Raw genomic sequence first — 20,132 nt, 5'->3', positions numbered from 1 at the left:
GGGCGGGCTGGCTGGCATGTGGTGCTGGGGGATCGAACCGCGGTCCCCGATGCTTTTGCTAAGCTTGTTCTAAGTAGGTGCTCTAGACCACTGAGCCATCTCTCCAGCCCCCTGAAACATATTTTAAAAGGGTGGATTAAGTTCTCTATTTCAGCCTCAGGGACTACCGGACCCAACCACATGATATTTATCTTGACAACAATAAAGGGACCTATAAAGAGACCTGGAAACTAAAGATCTCAACTTCAGTTTGATATCAAAAGATGATGGTTCTTCAAAAGATGGAACCTGATACAGATACTCCCTTTTAGTGTCCTACCTATTAGTGACTGTTCAGACTTACAACTGAGGTATGCTGCTCAGATTTATGTATGCTGTTCAGACTTATGATCTGTCTTTTTTGGTATAGTTCTACACATCTTGTTTACAGAGCCTCACATTGTTTTTTGTCTTTGTGTGACTTTCTGCCTTGAGCTCACTTTATAGCCCAGGCTGGTCTCGAACTTGCAGTGATCTTCCTGCCTCCGCATTGCCTCCCAAGTGGTGATTTCAGAGGCAAGCGCCACTATACCCAGCTAGGCCATTGGTTATTAAAGGGACCTTGCTGGGTTTTGGTACATGAATTCTTCTTCATCATATAGCCTGTTAGTACCAACACTTGTTGGTTTTTTTGCATTTAGTACAGGGGATGCAGGGTCTACAGGGTCTCACTACATAGATCGGACTTGTGATTCTCCTGTTTTCAGCTTCCCAAGCGCTGGGATTACAGGTGTGCTCCAACATGCCCAGTCTCAACTGCCTTCTCAGTGCATGCCCCAGGCTGGCGTAGCAGGCCGGGGAAGTACCAATATTTTTTAAGAATAATTGGATAAAAAAGATTGGCCACAGCTGGACCTAAGGACAGCAAAGGTTTTGTTTTCCTCTGTTCTCTGTCTTGCATATTTTTGGAGACAGCATTTGGTCCCCCTTGCCCCTCTCCCACCCTTTTCCCTCACATCCATCTCTTCCTGTTATGCCCCTAACTCACCTTTGCCTACTTCCACTTGAGTCTTCTCCCGCACCCTGGCCAGCCCCCTCCCCAACCCAGCTGGCTCACCTTTGGCGGCACTGTGACCCATAGTAGCCGGGGGTGCATGACCGCTTGCAGTCAGGCTCCAACCACCCAGGTGGGCAGATGCAGCGGCCTGTGTCTGGTGCACAAGGTACCTTGTGGCAGGAGCACTTGAAGTTGCAGCGGCGGCCCCACCAGCCCAACGGACACACGCAGGAACCAGTGTTTGGGTCACAGCGTGCCGCAGCGTTGCACTGGCACTGGCGGCGGCATGTGGATGACCACCAGCCCGGGTCACAGCGGCACTGGCCAGTCTTGGGGTCACAACGTCCGTGGGGCCCACAGGAACATAGGGACTCACAGTTCTTTCCCCAGCGGTCAGCTTGGCACTGGCACACGCCTGTGGCCGGGTCACACTTGCCATGGGGGTAACAGGAGCAGGTCTCACGGCAGTCATGGCCCCAGTATTGGCTTGGGCAGGCTGTGGTTTTGGAGGGGACAAAGCGGGCTCAGGGCCAGGCACAGATCCTTGCTCAGCCCCTTCCTCAAGGAAAAGGGGTGCCAGCCTGCCCTCCAAGGGCCAGGGACAGACACTTGAAACATCTGGCAGCCTGGCCTTCTGGGGCCAAGCTCATTTCCTGCCTCGCGCTAAACTACAGAAACCCCCAGCCTTGGGCCAGCCTCCACTTTACATTCCAGCATCCTATGTGGGTGTGGCTCTGTTCAGGCCCTTCTTCCCTCCCTCTAGAGAACTCAACGCCCCACCTGGGTGTTCCTTTGCACCTCAGCTGGCTGCTGCCCACCAGAATCATAGGAAAAGCCTTACTTTCCCCAGCCTCCCAGCTGTGAGTTTGCTAGTACCTGCCCCAGGCTCCCCAGCACCCTTTCTCCTCCTCCCTCCTGCGAGGGAGGCCAGGCAGCCCAGACCCAGGCTTCTTTCCACCCTTCACCCATACACAAAGTGTATGTGAGGAAGAACAAAATTATGCCCATTGTACAGTTACAGCAGGGTCATCATAGGGAATCTCTGCTGAGGGTGAAGAGGAAGATGAAAGTTCCTGATGAGCAGGGTCTTTATACAGGCAAAACCTGATAGTTTATTTATTTATTTATTTATTTATTTAGAGGCTTTTTTGGAGACAAAATTTCACTATATAGCACAGGCTGGCTGTAAACTATGTAGCCCAGGCTGGTCTCAAACTCACAGCAATCCTCCTGCCTCAGTCTCCCGAGATTATATGCATGTGCCACCATGCCCAGCCAAAACCTGATGATTCAGGGCATCTCCCTAGAGCATATCACTTCCTGTCTCTGGGCCTCCATTTCCTCTGTAGCTTTCTTCTCTCCATTTACTTTTCTCCTTGCTATGTCTCCATCCCAGCTGGGCACCCAGCAACTTCATCCAACAGCTGAGACTCACGGGAGCTGCACTGGGCCCCGAAGAATCCAGGTTTGCACCGACAGACGCCTGGTTTCACACACACCTCGTCTTTCCTGCAGGCGTCTGGTCCCTCACAGATGGCTGAAAAACACCCCAGTGGAGAAGAAATCGCTGGGACACACATGACCAAGGGATCCCCCCTGTCCTTCAAGAGATTCCCCCATTTCTAGGGGTCTACTCCCTCAAAGTCACCCAAACCCTTAGGGTGGGGATGCATGTGTGTCATGGGATGCTGGTTCAAGGGCTCAGGGGGAAACAGGGTGGGAAGGAAGGCTTGTCACTGGACTATGTCCTCCCTTTTCCTTGACTACTCACGGACAGTGCATTCGCCATCTTTTTGCTTCCAGCCTGGACAGCACAGCAGCTCGGCAGAGGGGCTGTGGGGCAAAAGGGAGTCAGTGAGGTAGCCCAGCCCCAAAGTGTAGGTCTCTGCTTCTGGCTGAAGCACGGGAGTTTTCTCGGCCCTACCGGAGAGATTTACCCCTGGTGTCACAGACTGAGGAGTATTACAGCCTGTGTCCCCCACCGGTCCCCTCTCCTTCCCTAACCTTCCCATTGTCTGCTCTGACTCTCTATTACCCCAACTAGGCTGCCCTTCAAACCGCCTTCTCTTTAGCCCTGTGAATTTTCCATATCCTCATTCTTGAAATGCCTCAATTTAGTTTAGTCCCAAAGCCCCTTCCCATAAGACACACCTGCTGCCTCTGCAGACATTCTGCCCCTTGGGATCCAGCTCGGACTCTCGGGTCCCCTGAGTCCAGAGCAGCAGCAGTGGGAGCAGCAGCTCCGGCCCCATGGCGGCCAGTGGAGTGGGAGGGCCTGGGTTCATCTGGCTCTAGCAACTCCCAACCCCCACCCTGCTTCCTCCCAAGGCTTTTCCTGAGGAAACCAGCCCCGAGGGGTGGACTGCTGTGAGGCTCCTCCCTGGGCCTGATGGACACCAGGAAAGCCAGACACTCAGAAATGAGAGAAAGGAAGGCCACTTGTGAGGACCTTGGTGGGCCAGGCAGAGGGCTGCGGTGAGGCAGGGAAGAGCTCTGACTTCCATCAGGCCTCACTCTCAAAGCCAGGTGAGAACTCTGTGAGGAGCCCTCAGCCTACCTCTGCAATGGCAGGACTGAGAGGTGGCACAGACCACTGACAGACAGACATGGGACAGATGCTGGGTACTTGGGGGGCAACTGCTTTATTACTTTAGCTCAGGTCATGTGCACAAACCCCTGGGCAGTAGGCAGTCAGTCCTCCCTCTCAGGGATGAAGAAACCCGAATCTCAGAAGGAAAGAGCCTTACAGTGGCCCTGAGGCTTGGGTGTGATGTCAGGGAAGAGAGGCAAGCTGAGGGCCCATCACACCTGCTATAGGCTAGGAGTGCAGGTGAAGCCCAGGGAAGGCCACAAAGGTGGAAGGCCTGTCCACATTTGAGGTCACACATCCACCCCCACCCAGGCCCTAATGTCAGACCTCTGGGGCAGCTAAGGCCTCAGACCAGGGTGTTCACTGGGCACAGAGCAGGGCGACTCAGGAGTTGGGGGCTTGAGAGCTGCCAACAGGCTCCAAGTGAGGTTGCTGGGGGGCTTCCTCTTCTCCCTCTAGCTGGCTGGGAGAGGTGCCACTGGTCTCAACTTGAGGGGTCTCTGCTTCACCCCGATACCACAGACCAAAGCTAGAGGGCGAGCCAAGAGGTACACGGGAAGCCAGAGAAGTCAGGGCTATGGGCTGAAGGCAGGGAAAGAAAGACAATACAGAGGGAAAGAACAGCGTGAGGCTGTAGGGTGCTGATGGGCCTAGGACAGGGAAGCAGGAGGGAGGGTCATTAGAGCTCAGGACAGCAAGGCGAGGTAGAGGTGTGGAAGAGGGGGTACGGAGCAGAAGCAGCTAGGGCTCCTCCTTTACCCCCCTCCTACCCTTTCCCTTCCCTCAACATACAAACTCTGTATTCTGGACTCGGGAGGTGGGGCGTCATCTTCTTTACTTTTGGAGAGTGGAGGCCACGAGCCATCCTCATCATCACTAAATCAGAGATGACACAAGGACTGCCTATGAAGGTCCCAAGAGCCAATAGGAGTCCAGCTCATGTTGAACCTTTCCCCCAGCACTCGGGAGCAGCATGGGAGGACACACAGGCCCCGCTACCCCAGCCCTTCTCCCCAAGGTAGACAGGAGACACGCTGGGAGATGTGAGACATCTTAAATCTTTGACTTTGTAGCTTGGCAGACAGCAGGCCCCTGAAGTGGCTGCAGCCTCTCCAACAAACAGACCCAACCATAGCAGGAAACTGGAGAAGTAGTGTTAGTGGGGATTTCCGACAGGGTGTACAGCAGGCAGGACCAGTGGGAGGAGAGTTGTTCTAGAGAGAAGGTCAGCAGGCTGAACAGCAGGCTCAGGGGTTGACCAGCCCACAGCCAGCAGGCCCAAGGGGTGACCTATGTAGAGCACCAGGCTCAGGGAGAAAAGCAGGATAGATTAGCAGGTCCAAGAAGTGACGAGCCTAGGTCTGCAGGCTGAGCGATGAGATCAGTTGAGCTCAGGGCAGGCAGTAAGTGGTTATGCTGGCATGGCAAGCTCAGCAGAACTTGGGAGGGTGGGAGCACAGGCCTAGGTGGCATCTTACCTGCTTTCTGCCTCCTCTGGTGTTCCTAACATCTTGGCCTTGATTTTCTTCCGTTGCTTCCTGACAGCCACTTTCATGGCTTCTAGCAGAAGCCCAGGGACCCTGTGGTCTGTGAGCAGTTCCCTAGGGAGAGGAGCAGGGGCAGGAAGGAAGCAGTGGTGCTCCCCCAGGTCCCCATGACACTCCACCGGAGGCCTGGAGCACTCTGCATTGCTCACACTTCTTAGGCCTTTGCTTCAGTGGCTCTCATCCTAGGAATGGCCCCCTGCCTGATGCTGCTCCTGTGACCCTTTGTACCGCCCCATCCCATCTGGATGAAGTTCCAGGAGGGCAGGAGCCATTCATACCCTTCCAGTGCCCAGGGTCTGGGCACATCTCACTGGATATACCAATGAATGAAAGGAAATGGGGTGACCTGAGGCCCCAGAACAGATGCGAGTGGAGGCTCCTGGCCTTCCCAGACCCTCACCGCTGGAAGTAGGCCAACTCTTCCTTGAGCAGGAACACTTTGGCTTTGAGTTCATTCCGCTCCTGAAGGATCTGTTCCAGCTCCTCCCGGCTGAAGCCACACTGCCCTGCCTCGACCTGGTGACCTGGCTGCTGCATGGCAGCCACCTGGGAAAACCCAAAGCCATCACAGGAATGCTAGGCAAGGTACCCAGCAGGGAGACTCGAGATGCAAGCACAAGCACACTACAGCAGGTAACAGCAATGCCGCAGCTGTGGGGGGGCTGCAGCTGGCTAGGGGCACAAACCCGTGTGCGACCTCTGACTTCTTGTGGACCCACTGCACGGCACAGCCAACGGCCCAGGGCCCAACTGCCAGTTCTGGGAGAGAGGGATCCTGCCTTCCTCTGGCACTCACCACGTTCTCAGGGGGCGCCCGCTCGGGCTCCTGCTGCTGCCCTTTAGCTGCCTCGTGGGCGCCTCCCTGCGGCAGCTCACGCTCCCTCTCGCGGTCCTGCGCAGCCCGCAGCTGGGTCTGCACGGCAGCCAGCTTGTGGCGCAGCTCCGCATTCACCAGCAGGAGGCGCTGTAGCTGCTCCTGTAACTGGGGGCGGGGCGAGGCGAGGGGGGAGCTGGTGGGCGGGCCCGAACCCGCCAGAGTCCCGCCCCCGCCGCGCCGACAGCCCGCTCTCACCGCCTCAGTTTCCTGGCTTCGTCGCAGCAGGTCGCGGCTGTGTGCTCGGAGCTCGTCCCGCTGCCTGTCCGTCACTTCCTTGAGCTGCCGCAGCAGCGCGCGGTCCTCTAAGGAAGGGACAACCTTGGCGGCGGCCCGAGGGTGCCGAGGCTGTGGCCGCGCCCCAGCCCGCCAGGGCCCTGGTGCCAACCGGGCCCGAACTCACCCTGCGGCCCGGCGCGCGCCTCCCTGCGGAGGTGCTCGTTCTCCTCCCGCAGCCGCCGCAGCTCCACTTCCGCTTGCTGCGCGGACACCTGCAGCTGAGGAGGCCCGAGAGCAGGTTTAGGGTCTACCGGCCCCGCGGAGGCGAGCGGGGCAAGCGACTCACCGAGTCTGGGGCGGACCCCACGGCGGCCGTTTCCAGGAGCTCCAGCGCTCGCACCACTAGGGGCACCAGCCCGGCCGCCGCCTCGGGCCCGCAGCGGCGCGCCAGCTCTTGCAGCTCCGTGCCCAGGGCCCCCGCTAGATGGTACACAAGCTCTGCGGCGGTCCCCGACCCCATGGCCATGCGAGGCCCCCCGCCGGATGGTCCAGGAGCCTCCCTTCTCGGCTCCATTTTCCCCAAAGGCACTCCCACCCTCAATTGGGGCAGGAAGGTGCCAAACAATCCCGGCCTAGGAAGTACAGACTTGTAAGGGGCGGGGTATCAGGGACAAGGGAGGAGCGACTAAGGGAGAAGGCCCTAGGAATAGGGGACAGTGCCCTAGGCCTTCTGGGGCCTGTGTCCTGTTCAAATCCCAAGGTCACAGGAAACCGGACAGCCAACTTCCAGGCAGGTATCCAAAAGCTGAGGCCCAGGGCTGTAAGTGGTCACTGTGGCAAGCCCTCCCCATGGTCACAGGTCCAGGCTCCACCCCTGCACTTGGAATCAGGAGGTGGACTTGGCCAGCAGGCGCTCAGGCAGATGAGGTTCAACACCCGTGAGTGGCCTTCACCCCACAACACTCTGCCCAGATGCACCTCACATACTTGTTTACCTGCCAGGAGTGACAAGCCTCATAGAAGGGGCTGGGTCGGGCCCTACAGCTACAGCACAAGCTGCAGAGCTCCAGGACAGCCTGGACTCTGAGGTGCTGCTGAAAGGGACGAGGATGGTTTGCAAGTATTTTTGCGGAGAAACTAGCATATCTGCAAAAGGCTATAGTGTGTGTAAGCCAAACCCCCCCCCCCCGCCAGATAGGGAGGTATCTAGCCCCAAAGGCCTGAAAAGAGGTGGCCTTGTTACCTTCTCAAGGACAAGAAAAGCACCCTGTGTAAACAGCTGCTCTGTCCCTGCCTTCCAAATCCAGAATTTAGGCTGGGGGTGTGTGGGGGTGGGACAGGGACACAATCATCACCCTCAACTCCTATTTATACAAAATTTATTATAACATTTTGTTCACAATTACACACCATCAACACAAGCACAGAACAAGAGGGAAAAGGGATCAAGCTGCTGAATGTCACCAGCCTGTCAAGTGAGGGAAAGGGGTTCCAACCTTTGGGGAATCTTAGGCAGGAGGGGAAATACTAGGCATAGAGGTCCTCCCGGTCTGCAGAGTAGACCTCACCCTCCTGCAGGAGAGCAAAGTTGAGGAAGTGGGATGGTCTGTGAACCTCATGGTAGAACTCTTTGGGGTTTGCCAGCTGCAGCTCATACTTCATGTTGGGATCATGCCGGACACCTAGGGGAGAAATAAACATCAAATGTTAACAAGAGTCCACCTGCCTCTCCTAACCTGGGCCGCTGGGTCTTTTCCAAGGCAATCAGGCCCCAAGTGCTAAGAGTGATGGCTCACCTTATCCCTACCTCACCACCACTTTTGTACTGTGTTTCCCAACAAAAACAGCCCACTAGGGCCGGGGAGATGGCTCAGTAGAATCAGCAGGCAAGGGCCTGAGTTCAATCCCTCGTTCCACAAAAAAAAAGCCTACTTACCCATAAAGTTGTAGTTCCACGAGGACTGAGCAGGGACCATGAAGAAGCCGAGGAAGCGGTCTGACAGCAACATCTGGACCCTCTCATAGTGTGAGGGGAGGTAACCCTTGGGGTTGTTGCCTTTGTCTGTGTTCTGGCGGCCCCATTCATAGCCACTGGGGGTCAGCTTGTATGCTGTCAGCGTGCAGGAGCCTGGGGTGAAGCTGAGAGAGAGGACAGGATGAGCGCTCAGGCCATCATTCCCACCCCTGGCCTCAGTACCTGCCTGACCACACTTCTAACACAGGGCCCAAGCCTACCTGCAAGTGATGATAATGGTCTTCTCACCATCCCAGGATGGGTTGTCAGCCATGATCTTGGCATGGGTTGTGACGTCCTGGGGCGATAGCTGGGGGGACTCATTGGGCTGAGTGTGGATCCAACCTAAGGGCTCCATCTCCTATGGGCAAAGAGCAGTAAGAACTGTTCAGAAAACTCAGCAATGAGTAGCATGCCCGCCTTCCCAGAGCCTCTCTGGTGGCAGCCCCCATACTCCCATCACCCCACTCACCTTGAGGTACTCGTGCTGGGGCAGTTGGCCAGGCAGATGCACAGTCTGGTGTGTGCCCCACTGTGGCACCATCACAATGCAGCGGATCTCCTTCACCTGGGGGTTATCTGGTGGACTCACCCCATACAGGTATCCTGCAATCTGAAAGGAGGGGCATCAGGAACCAAAGCTATTTTTCTTAAAACCAGGCAGTCTGGGCTATCAGCCTGTATTTCCTGCCAACTCCAAGAAGTAAAATAAAAATTCTCAAAATGTGCCAGAACTCCTTGTGTCAGAGTCACCTGGAGGAGTACCTGTTGCACTCGGACCTCACGACCTCATTGGACTTCCAGTATCACAACCTCCTGAGTGCAGTCCCAGGGTGGGCACTGCTCACAAACACCCCCATCGCTAACTACTGAGTACACTGTCCATAAGCAAGTGTACAGCGTACTGAATTTCCATAGGCTGAATACACACTTGGAAAAACAGCACTAGGTGGTATTCTAATTTTACATTACTATCAACAAAGACAAACTTTCCTATAAACTCACTCACACAGGATACTAGCAGTCTTCAAATCTGACAAAGTAATGGTCTCCCGGCCCCTCCTGATTACTTTTTATTTTGAGATAGGATCTCACTCTACTTAAGGATGGCCTTCAACCCTTATGCAGCCCACACTTGCCTCAAACTTACAGCAATCTTTCTTGTTTTTAGTTTGTCTTTTGTAATACCCTTCGTCAGAAATTACTACTTGATCATGGTTTTGTGTTTTTACGGGGGTGGTAGTAGGGTGCGGTTTCTGGCAATTGAACTCAGGATCTCACACTTGCCAAGCAGGTACTGTGCCACTGAGATACATCCCTGAACCCTCTCCCAGTAACTTCTGAGCCAATACTGCTTTATAAAACATACTGCAGTCTCTTGGGCACCAAAGCCTCTTGTGGCTGTCGTTCTGTCTTTATTTATCCATGAATTTGAAACCAGCACATCAAGTTTAAGGAAACACCGGCTGACTTTTAGGCACATAATACACACATGGGCAGACAGTACAGTTCACTTAAGTATACGCACTTGGGCACGAAGGTCAGATATGCAGATAAATTTCTTAAGCACGTTCTTGGGAAGGATATAGGTGTAACCAGTCTCCTTAATGTCATCAGATGAAACATAAATGTGATTGGTCCGTAGGTGCAAGTTGGCAGCAGATATGGCCCTAAAAACAAATAGGGAATATTAACATGTCCCATTCCAAACACCTCTGGCCCCCGGCAGGCCTTTCCACTTCTGCTGCCGTAGGGGACTGAACCTAGGCCCTCTATGCTGAGCTTCAGTAGATCTCCAGGCCTTATTATTTTTGAGACAGGTTCTCGATAACTTGCCCAGGCTGGGCTCAAACTTGCAAAACCCCATGCCTAGCTTCCCACGGTGCTGGGATTACAGACGTGGGCCACCATGCCTAGCTCATCCCTGCCTTTCTGCTCGTCACATTACCTGACCCTCCATTCAGTCTTTGATGAGAAAGTCTGGGTCTCATAGTTACTGGTGGTGGAGGTAATGATCTCATCACCATGTTTGTTGACAGTACGGGTCTGTGTTGCTGTCAGCTGGGACTGTTCCTTGGTCTGCTTCTCAATCTCTGCTATTTGCTGCCGCTGCTGGGATGGCGCTGATATCTCCATTCCCAGGATGATGTCTCTAATTTCTGATTGTGTCAGTGATGCCACATTCACGCTGTGGGGACAGTGAATTAGTTACTCAAGGATCCCATCCCCTTAGTCACTTTTGCCTTCATAGCTAGGCTATCATTTGATACAAGGGCAGTTCATACTCCTGCTCAGATAATCCTGGGGTGACACCTTGGAGTGGGGATGCACTAATACTTCTAAGACTCATCACATGTGAACAGACCACACCCTGAATGAGTACCTACTAGCTGTTCCGCATCCATATCTTCCACTTTCCCATCACAAAAAAATGACCTGGCACAGGACCATTCTCAAAAATGAGAACCAGTCGGAAGTAGTATTGTGACCCTAAAAGGTATTCAGACATCTATGGGTATTTATGGCCGCTATGAGGGTGGGAGAGAATGGGAGGGGCATTCGCGTGTTAACAGCAAGGGTACTTAAAGCCTGGTCATTTAAACTCCCTGTAATATATGGGCACCGAAGAAACACCTTCCTCAAAAAGAAAACAATAGGAGGGGCTGGGGAGATGGCTCAGTAGAATAAACACTTCCCTGGCAAGTGCAAGGGACTGAGTTCAATCCCTAGTTCTGCCAAAAAAAAAAAAAAAAAAAGAAAAGAAAAAAGAAAACAATAGGGTTAGGGAGATAGCTCAGTAGAATAAGCACCTGCCTGTCAAGCACAGCCTCCTGAGTTCAATCCCTGGTACTGCAAAAAAAGAAAAGAAACGAAAAGAAAACCCACACAGAGAAACAATGGCTAGCGTCAGACTGAAGTCCTAAAAATCAGTGCCTACACCACGTAAGAAACTTCTGAGCCTAAATGCTTCCAAACCTCAGGACTCAAGTACAGTGCCACCCACTTCACCCTTTTTTGGCTCTCCAGCCCCTCTGCCCTCCTCACTTGTTTTTCTTGCCATAGTCGGCCAAGATCAGATCCTTGAGCTGCACCTCCACCTTGATCCACTCCTCATCAGTCAGAGTGGGCCAGATGTGGTGGGGTTCTGTAATAGTCGTCTTGTCTGGCTTCAGGATCACCTTTGCTCGGTCATTGTTCACATGCAGGGCACGCAGAATCAGGATAAGACGGGAGAAGGCCTGGGAAGAGATTTGGAAGAACAGAGGGAAGTCAGCTGCTTGAGGCTTTCACCCTTTCTCTGTCACACTGTTTCAGAAAACTCAAGAACTGGTTTTAAATTCTCAAATCCGATCCCTTCAGCAGTCAGTAGAATTTCTGCCCAATAAGTGGGCTACAGGGAACCCTAAAGCACAGTATCTTCACCGACCTAATCCACTGATCCTAGAGACTCTTCTTAGGGTTACTTCTTACCGTGTAGGATGAGATAGTCTTGAGCCAGTCATCATAGAGGTTGAAGAGAACCATCTGAGGCTCAGTGGCTTTAAGGATAAGATCCCCAAACTTTTCCACTTTGAGACAAGCTTGGAAGGGAAGCTGGAGCTCGGATCCTTTGATCACAATGTTGGGGAAGTCCAGCAAATGTACCTAAGGCAAGAGCAAGTCCAAGATTAAAAACCAGACTCTGGGGCTGTTGAGATAGCTCAGTGAACTAAGCGCCTGCTTAGACAAGTGCAAGGACAAGGGTTTGCTCCTGGCACCACATGCTGTTGACTGGATGTGGTGGCACATGCCTATAATCCCAGCTCTGGAGAGGCTGAAAACAGGAGCATCACTACAAGTTTGAGCTGCACAGCAAGATCCTATACAAAACACATTAAAAAAAAAAAAAAGAAAGAAAGAAAGAAAGAAAAAAGTCTGTGGCTAGGATTTGGCTCAGTGGAAGACCACTTGCCTCGCATGTACAAAGCCTTGGGTTTGATCCCTAGCACTATAAAAAAATTTCTTAAAAAAATCAACCTGGAGCCAGGCATGGTGGCACATGCCTGTAATTGCAGCATTCAATAGGGGGGGCCAGGGAGATGGCTCAGTGGAATAAGCGCTTCCCTGGCAAGCGCAAGGGCCTGAGTTCAATCCCCAGTTCCGCCAAAAAAAAAGCACTCAATAGGCTGAGGCAGGAGGATCATTGCAAGTTTGAGACTAGCCTGGGCTACAAAGTGAGCTCAAAGCCAGCCTATACTGCATGGGACCATCCTGAAAAGACAAAAAAAAAGTCAATGTGGAGTCTTGGCCTTCTTTCCTTCTACCTCACCCACCCTCTTACCTCCAATGGATCCAGCATGCCCTTTCTGGTGACAATGATCTGTTTGGGCTGCTCCTCCACAGGCAGAGATCTAATAAGGGCAGCTACTTCTTCAGCTGTCTTCCATTTGGCCAACTAAAAGTCAAGAGAAGAAAAAAATTAAGTCTCTACCTTCCCAGATTAGCCAAAGACTATTCGGGGGCCTGGCCATAGCTCAGTTCTTTAAGTGGCTGCTTCCACAAAGCTGTCAGCCTCAGGTTGCTGTAGTTCGATTCCCACAACACTCCAGCCAGCCAAACCACGCCTGAGGGCATTCGGAGGAAAAAAAAAACAAAACAAAAAAACTCTTAGGGGCCGGGGAGATGGCTCAGTGGAATAAGCGCTTCCCTGGCAAGCGCAAAGGCCTGAGTTCAATCCCCGGTTCCACCAAAAAAAAAAAGACTATTCACTCTCTCGAGAAAGTTGAGGGCTGGTGAGATGGCTCAGTGGTCTAAAACACCTACTTAGAACAAGCTAAACTAAGCAAAACACAGGGACTGCGGTTCAATCCCCAGCACCACATGCCAGCCAGCCCCGCCCCCTGGCCACACACACACACACAAAATAAATAAATAAATAAATAAATATTTTAAAAAAGAAAAGAAAGAAAGTTGACTAAGAGACAACAAGGTTCTACGGCACTTCTACCCTTTAATCTGCTTACCTGCCCCAACCGCTTCTGTCCAGCCCACACAGATGTGTGGATTATCTTGAGGAAGAGCTGCCCTGTTCGTGGGTTGAAGATAAAGATGGCCCCATTGATAGGCTTGGTTGTCAAGTTCCCTTCAAAAGTCTAAAGAATGAGTACTTCGGTCAGCATGGCTTCACAGCAAACGTGTATACACATGTCCTCTTAAGCTCCCATAGGCAGATGGAGTAGCACACCTTTGTATTGCTTATAATACTCACCTTGTGGATAGTCACTCTGTAGACATTGGTGTCATCCACAAACCAGATAATCTGATTGGAGAAGAGCTCACCATAGTTCTGAGAGGACAGATAAGGCTCTGTGGGCTCAGATGAATAGAGCTGAAGCCCTTTGCGGATTCGTTCACGCAACACATACAAAGCAGGGTTTGCTTTCATGATCTTGGCCATGGCCTGTTGTATGAGAGGCTTGCTGCCTGGGAACCAGTTTCCATAGGCACTGTGAAGATGGAGCAAGCAAGAAGTTATGTCCAGTCTGTCAGCCCCATGAATAAGGTAAAATGTAACTTTACAAAGGAATAAAGACTACTGCACATGTGCACAACAATAATATGCTCATCTAAATAGACCTGGGAGAAGAGTCAGTGACTCAGAAAGGAAAAGACTGGAAGGCTGGGGAGATAGCTCAGTGGACTAAGTGCTTGCTTAGGCAAGCATGAGGTTTGATCCCTAGTCTTGCATGCTACACTGGCCCTGCCCCCTGGCATGCTGAGCCAGTGACAGAGTCCAGGGGTGGTGGCGCATGCCTGTAATCCCAACACTGGGGAGGCTGAAAATAGGATCACTATGAGTCTGAGCTTCAGACTCATACCTGAAAACCTGAAACCTGAAACCTGTACCTGAGCCCCTGTACCAAATACATTTAAAAAAAGAGAGAGAAAGAAAGAAAATACTAAATCTCATCTCACTTGAGCAAACTAAAATACTATCTACCTCAAAGTATGAAGCTAAAGGACAATACATGCTTCAAGCCCTAACTTACCTGTGCAGGTTATAAGCCAGGTCAATGGCGATGAGCACACCTGTGGGTGAAGGGTAGATACTCATGTTGTCTGTGGTATAGTCCAGGAATTTGGCCCGGGCATAGCGCTCAATGTCATGGGAATCATAGTCTCCCCAGCGTAACTGGATATCAATCCAATACTTTTGAGTTGTGGTACTGTCCATCACATCCCTAAAGGTGCAGAAAAGTCACATCATGAAGTCACAGGTAGAACTCCATGTCCTGAGAACCACTGTAACTAAACCCCCAATCAATTCTTCTGCCTGTTTCAGAACAGCAAGACTCCAAAGTAGGAATCTAACTTAAGGTGTGCTCATGTGCTCCAAGTTTGAAAGGAAGGCACACAAGGGCAATCTTTAAAGTAGTAATGTTGTAAGAACAGTAACATTAAGGTTCTTAGCTCCCTAAAGCTAGGTCATAAAACCCTTACTTGGAATCTGCTAGTAATGAGGGTCGGGAAACATTCCACTTATAGGAGGCAAAGAGCAGTATATCTGCACAGGAAGAGTTCATCTTATAGGACTTTCTAGGATGGATTGTCTCCTTTTGTACTGTCTCAATTTCCAGTGCATCTAATTCCTGGTCAAACACCTGAAAGACAAAGAAAAAAAGTTATAATCTGTTATGAAAGTTTACTTACCATGAATTTGTAGAATTTAAGGTAAAGTAATAAGACAGAATCTTATCCTCAGAGCTTGGCGGGGGGGGGGGGGGGTTGGATGTTCCACAGAAAAACAAGCAAGCTAACCTGACCCTTTCTGTGTCCTTCTCACCCCTCAATTCTAGCCCACCTGACACAAGTCCATGACGATGCTCTCATGGATCTTCTGCCACAAGTGAGCACGGAAGATCTGGATCAGAGAGATCTTCAGTGTGGGGATCTTGCCATGCATGAAGATACCTGTCAGGTCCAGTTGTACCTGAAAGCCCACATATACCTGCCAGGAAAGAGAGAATGTGACATCACAGACCAAGAGCCTCTGGTTCTCAGGACAGAACTAAGACTGTAGAAACACTGCTTTTTAGTTTCCATCTCCTTTATCTAACAATCACACTCACATTTGCTCGATTGATTGTTGGGGACCACCAGAGAGTGAATCTACGATTGGGAATCTGATTCAATCCTGATCTCTGAGCATTAGTTAGCTTTTTCCACTTCATAGATTCTTCAAAGCCACTGGCCTTCTCCCTGGAAAGCAGAAGAATCAATTGAGGTAACTTCCAGGCAGGTGGCTATCTGGGAAACACTATACTAGGCCACAAAAGACAGAAGGAATGAACTCAGAGGGCTGTGACAGTCCCATAAAAGAAGAGAGTCCTTACCAGAAAAGACCCTCCCAGGTAGGGAAGTAAGTGCCCTTGAAGAGTGTGTGTTCCAGAATGCCTTCCACACCACCAAGCGCCTGGATCATATCCGTACGGTAGTTGTTTAGATTCCAGAGCTTCCCATCATGCCGCTGGTGTGTCCACCAGAAAGGGTTCTGCTTTAAAACCTAGTTTGTAAGGCAGCTATGGTCAAAATTCTGGGTACCTTCTGTGTGAAGTTTCTGGGATAGCCATCAATTCTCCTGATTCAAGGAAAACTCTTCTATAATCCCTTCCATGTTTCCGCATACCTGGTACTGCTTAAAGTCAGTTCGGACACGCCAGCCCTTATCGTAAGCCAACGTGTGTCGGTCCTTCTGGAAGAGGGTATTGATTCGAGGAATGCCTCGATCCCATGAGTCTTCTAGATCTTCTAAAGTCAGCCGTCTGACCAAGAAAATAAGATTAAAGTCTAAATACTTATTCACACAGAGTTCAGTATTCCTTAATGAACATGGGTACTTTCTTACCCATCTAAGAGCATGGCATGTTCTGCCCACAACTTCCACACAAGACTCAAAGTTCACCTCCACTCCACCTGAGGAATGGCATACCCTCAGGATGCCCACCTGTTCTGAGCAATGGCCTCTTGTCTCTTGAGTGCATACTCAGCCCAGACCCGCTGAGAATCAATGAACTCACTCTCCCATGGCTGAATGTAGCGGTACAAGTTGGGAATCAGTTGGTCTTCTTCATGACTCATTCCGGAGCGAAAGTGTGTGATACCAACATCAGTCTGCTTAGACCACCTGTTTTGGGCAACCAAAATTAGAAATTATAAAGTCTAAAAGTAAAGACACACTCCTACCCTTCAGGGTCTAAATAAAGAAGTCTAGCACTAAATACTTTCAACCCACCCTACCTGAGGTCAGACTGGGGGATGAGCACGTGGCCCATTGACAGCATGCCGAGGCCACCCAACTCCTTTGGGGTGTAGAACACAACAGGGGGGAAACGACTTGGCATCTTGGAGTTGAGTCCAATCTTGATACGTGTCTGGATCTTGTTCTCACACTTTACGAGCAAGTCCAAGAGTTCCTGGGTATTCACCACAGCCTCCCGAAAGTATGTCATAAGACCAATTAGAGCTGTATTCCATTTGTTCACAATCTAAAATTAGTGGGAAACAGTAAATTCCAGATGAGCCATGGGGGTGGAGGGTGGGCACTGTGGACAGTAGATTCCCTTAGTTATATCCCTCGTACATAAGAGTTGAGCTCAACATTACTAGCCAACTGGAAAATATAAATCAAAGCCACAATGAGGTAACATTCCATACCACTAGGACAGATGTAATCAAGAGACATATGACAAACACTAGCAAGTATATAGAGAACATGGAACCCCAATGCTCAACTGTTGTTGAGTCTATAAGAGGGTATAACTGTTTTGGAAAACTGGCAGTCCCTCAAAAGGCTAGTTAGCATGCAAGCCAGCAATTCCACTCCCAGGCATATATCCAGAAGAATTTGAAACAATATAGCCACACAAAAACCTACAAGTTTTCATAATAGTGTCATTCTTTTTCTTTTTTTTTCTTTTTGGTGGAACTGGGGATTGAACTCAGGCCCTTGTGTTTGCCAGGCAAGTGCTTATTCTGAGCTATCTCCCCAGTCCCTATAGTGTCATTCATAAGAGACAAAAAACAGGGGAAAGCCAAATTTACATAAATTATAAAAAGGGTAAACTAATGTGGTAACCCATAAAAAGGATTGAAACACTAACACATGCTATAGTATGTACACATTTTACTAAAAGATAAAAAGAAAAAAAAGGCTGTGCCTCGAATATGCAAATCCATAGAAAACAGGCAATAAGTGGCATGGACTAGAAGGTGAGGGATGGCAAACAAACTGTTAATGGGAATGTGATGAAAATATGAAACTGAACTGGGCGTAGTAGTATATGCCTGTAATCCCAGCACCTAGGAGGCTGAAGCAGGATAGTTCCAAGTTCAAGGCCAGCCTGAATTGCATAGTGAGACCCTGTCTCAAAAGATCAAAGGGGCCGGGGAGATGGCTCAGTAGAGTAAGCACTTCCCTGGCAAGCACAAGGGCCTGAGTTCAATCCCTGGTTCCACAAAAACAAACAAAAACCCAACAAAAAAAGCTAAAAAATAAAATTGAATTAGTATAAACATTATTAGAATAAAGCCAAATTCCCAGGGATGAAAAAAAAAATGATGTCTCGGTGGGGCTCGGGAAGAGCTAGGTGGTTTAAGTGTGCCTACAAGGTTCTGAATTCAATCCCCAGTACCACATGTCATGTCCTCCCAAAACTGGCATGGTGGTGCATGCCTGTAATCCCAGCACTGAGGAGGCTCAGACAGGAGGACCATTTCAAGTTCAAGACCAGCCTGGGCTACACAGTGAGTCCAAGGCCAGCCTACACTATAAAGTGAGACCCAGTCTCAAAAAAACCTTAAAACAATAAAAAGCTGATGGGGGAAGTAAAAACTAGAAACTGCCTCCCTACTACAAACACCTAGAAAACTAAATGGGTATTTAAAACAAGGTTTTAAGATGAAAGGCAATACAGTCAAGCACCCTTGAGAAAGGGGGGAAAACTGAGTCTTTTAATTGCTCAATGTACTTCCAAGCTGCAGCACATACATGAGATGATAAAATGAGTCCAACAATCTCACTGATGGAAGACATCAACTAGGGTTTGAGTCAGCTAGAATTTCTGGGACAGAAGTACTGGAGAGAAGGAACATGCACAAAGAGAGACACTGGAGATCCCTATGGGGTGCAAGATTGTGGCTTTCCTCCATCTGTATGCAGGAAAACTCAAAGCCAGAGAAAGAACTACTGGAGAACAGCAGGCTGAACAAGTTCCCTAGTACATACAAGGCTAGCAAGGGTTTGTGTTCCCACTTGTCAGAGACAAGACGTTGGGGTATAAGCCCTGAGTAGAAGACCCAGAAAGGTCACAAACTGGCTATAGGACAAAGATGCACTGGATTTGCCACAAGAAAGCCTCAACAGGATCAAACTAATATACAATGCAACAATCTTTAAGGGGGGGTTGGGGAGATGGCTCAGTGGAATAAGCGCTTCCCTGGCAAGCACAAGTGCCTGAGTTCAATCCCCGGCTCTGCAAAAAAATAATAATAATAATAAAAATAAATAAATAAATAAATAAATCTTTAAGGGAATACAACAAAATGGATGGATCAATCAATCATATTAAAATTCACAATACTCAGGCTGGGGATATAGCTTAGCAGCTTTCAATGCCTGCCTGGCAAGTGCAACGTCCTGAGTTTTATTCCCAGTACAAAAAAAAAAAAAAAAAAAATCACAATTCTGAAAAGCCAACAAAAAAAATTACATGCATATAAAGTAGTAATAAAATATCAATAAACAAAAAAAAAAGTGACAGAAACAGACCCAGAAGAACACAGATAATGGCTGGACCTGGAAAAGAAAATAAATCCACAACTGTACTTAAAGATTTCCAATATTCCTCTCTTAGTAACTGGTAAAAATAAACCCACCAGGCCAGGGAGATGGCTTAGTGGAATAAGCGCTTCCCTGGCAAGCGAAAGGGCCTGAGTTCAATCCCTGGTTCCGCACAAATAAATAAAATTTAAAAAATTTTAAAATTTAAGTTTTTTTGTACAGCAATTAACCACTAAAAAGAATATATGCAGTGTATTATTTGTTGAAACTGTACTTCCGATTTGATTTGAAACTGTCTCATTGCTATCTGTTTATCAATAAAACTTTGAAAAAAAATAAAATAAAATTTAAGTTTTTTAAAAAATTTAAAAAAATAAAAAATAAATAAACAAACCCACTGACCCACCCTGGAGACCCAGTGTGGTGGCACACGCCTGTAATCCCAGCGCTGGGGAGGCTAAAAACAGGATTACTACGAGTCCGAGCTGTGTAGTGACACCCTGTACCAAATACATAATATAAATAAATAATAAAAGTAAACCAATACAAAATTATTAAGGATATAAAAGACTTGAACAATGTCACCAATCAACTTATCGGGCGTAAATAAAATATAAGAATCACCCAACAATAATAGCATATGGGTATTTTCTTTCCTTTATTGTAGTGCTATGATTGAACACAGACAAGCACAAAGACAAGCCTTTTATCACTGAGCTACATTTCCAGCCCCAGATTCTTTGCAAGTATACAAGGGACAGTCACCAAGATAGGTGATATACACTCAGTCAGTGAACCATTTATTTTTTTACTTATTTATTTATTTATTTGCAGTACCAGGGATTGAACTCAGGCCCTTGTGCTTGCCAGGCAAGTGCTTATTCTACTGAGCTATCTCCCTGGCCCCCACAGTGAACCTTTTAGAAATGGAGTACCCAAATAGCAACCCACTTAGTCAACCAAAGTATCAATACTGCAAGTGAAACCTGAATACTAAGGTATTAGTTTAGAAAAAAAATGAATTCATACAACT

General features: G+C 49.3%; 3 protein-coding genes across 6 annotated transcripts in view; all 3 read right to left on the bottom strand.

Moving 5' to 3' along the window:
- The window catches only part of Scarf1 (scavenger receptor class F member 1), a 15,326-nt gene extending 11,989 nt beyond the window's left edge, over window positions 1–3,337 (bottom strand). Inside the window, exons 1-4 of the mRNA XM_004635473.3 lie at window positions 3,188–3,337; window positions 2,808–2,869; window positions 2,472–2,573; window positions 1,097–1,532 (exon numbers count right to left, since the gene is read on the bottom strand). Of these exons, the coding sequence (XP_004635530.2) occupies window positions 1,097–1,532; window positions 2,472–2,573; window positions 2,808–2,869; window positions 3,188–3,321 (734 nt within the window). The 5' untranslated portion in view covers window positions 3,322–3,337. The remainder of the gene's footprint in view (window positions 1–1,096; window positions 1,533–2,471; window positions 2,574–2,807; window positions 2,870–3,187) is intronic.
- Window positions 3,338–3,983: 646 nt separating this feature from the next.
- Window positions 3,984–7,029, bottom strand: Rilp (Rab interacting lysosomal protein). 4 transcript variants are annotated; one of them, XM_023719928.1, is made up of 8 exons: window positions 6,613–7,029; window positions 6,451–6,544; window positions 6,246–6,352; window positions 5,970–6,155; window positions 5,574–5,719; window positions 5,105–5,227; window positions 4,397–4,502; window positions 3,984–4,208 (listed from the first exon to the last, which is right to left on the bottom strand). In XM_023719928.1, exons 1-8 carry the CDS (start codon window positions 6,838–6,840, stop codon window positions 4,011–4,013), a joined length of 1,188 nt encoding a protein of 395 aa, XP_023575696.1. In that variant the 5' UTR covers window positions 6,841–7,029; the 3' UTR covers window positions 3,984–4,010. The 4 variants fall into 4 exon arrangements, with proteins under 4 accessions (XP_023575696.1, XP_004635403.1, XP_023575697.1 ...); XM_004635346.2 differs by having other exon boundaries at window positions 3,984–4,155; window positions 4,419–4,502; XM_023719929.1 differs by having other exon boundaries at window positions 4,032–4,155.
- Window positions 7,030–7,628: 599 nt separating this feature from the next.
- Prpf8 (pre-mRNA processing factor 8) overlaps window positions 7,629–20,132 on the bottom strand; it is a 34,732-nt gene continuing 22,228 nt past the window's right edge. Inside the window, exons 25-43 of the mRNA XM_004635345.3 lie at window positions 16,558–16,805; window positions 16,265–16,444; window positions 15,947–16,082; window positions 15,654–15,823; window positions 15,390–15,519; window positions 15,122–15,268; window positions 14,761–14,921; window positions 14,310–14,501; window positions 13,529–13,766; window positions 13,284–13,412; window positions 12,602–12,715; window positions 11,752–11,925; window positions 11,326–11,519; window positions 10,229–10,468; window positions 9,809–9,950; window positions 8,753–8,893; window positions 8,502–8,641; window positions 8,203–8,405; window positions 7,629–7,948 (exon numbers count right to left, since the gene is read on the bottom strand). Of these exons, the coding sequence (XP_004635402.1) occupies window positions 7,794–7,948; window positions 8,203–8,405; window positions 8,502–8,641; window positions 8,753–8,893; window positions 9,809–9,950; window positions 10,229–10,468; window positions 11,326–11,519; window positions 11,752–11,925; window positions 12,602–12,715; window positions 13,284–13,412; window positions 13,529–13,766; window positions 14,310–14,501; window positions 14,761–14,921; window positions 15,122–15,268; window positions 15,390–15,519; window positions 15,654–15,823; window positions 15,947–16,082; window positions 16,265–16,444; window positions 16,558–16,805 (3,234 nt within the window). The 3' untranslated portion in view covers window positions 7,629–7,793. The remainder of the gene's footprint in view (window positions 7,949–8,202; window positions 8,406–8,501; window positions 8,642–8,752; window positions 8,894–9,808; window positions 9,951–10,228; window positions 10,469–11,325; window positions 11,520–11,751; window positions 11,926–12,601; window positions 12,716–13,283; window positions 13,413–13,528; window positions 13,767–14,309; window positions 14,502–14,760; window positions 14,922–15,121; window positions 15,269–15,389; window positions 15,520–15,653; window positions 15,824–15,946; window positions 16,083–16,264; window positions 16,445–16,557; window positions 16,806–20,132) is intronic.

This window comes from Octodon degus, unplaced genomic scaffold (assembly GCF_000260255.1).
Source record: "Octodon degus isolate 3935 unplaced genomic scaffold, OctDeg1.0 scaffold00072, whole genome shotgun sequence".
NCBI lineage: Eukaryota > Metazoa > Chordata > Mammalia > Rodentia > Octodontidae > Octodon > Octodon degus.
Note: the sequence above shows the minus strand (reverse complement) of the source record. Positions and strands in the feature narration are given on the sequence as shown.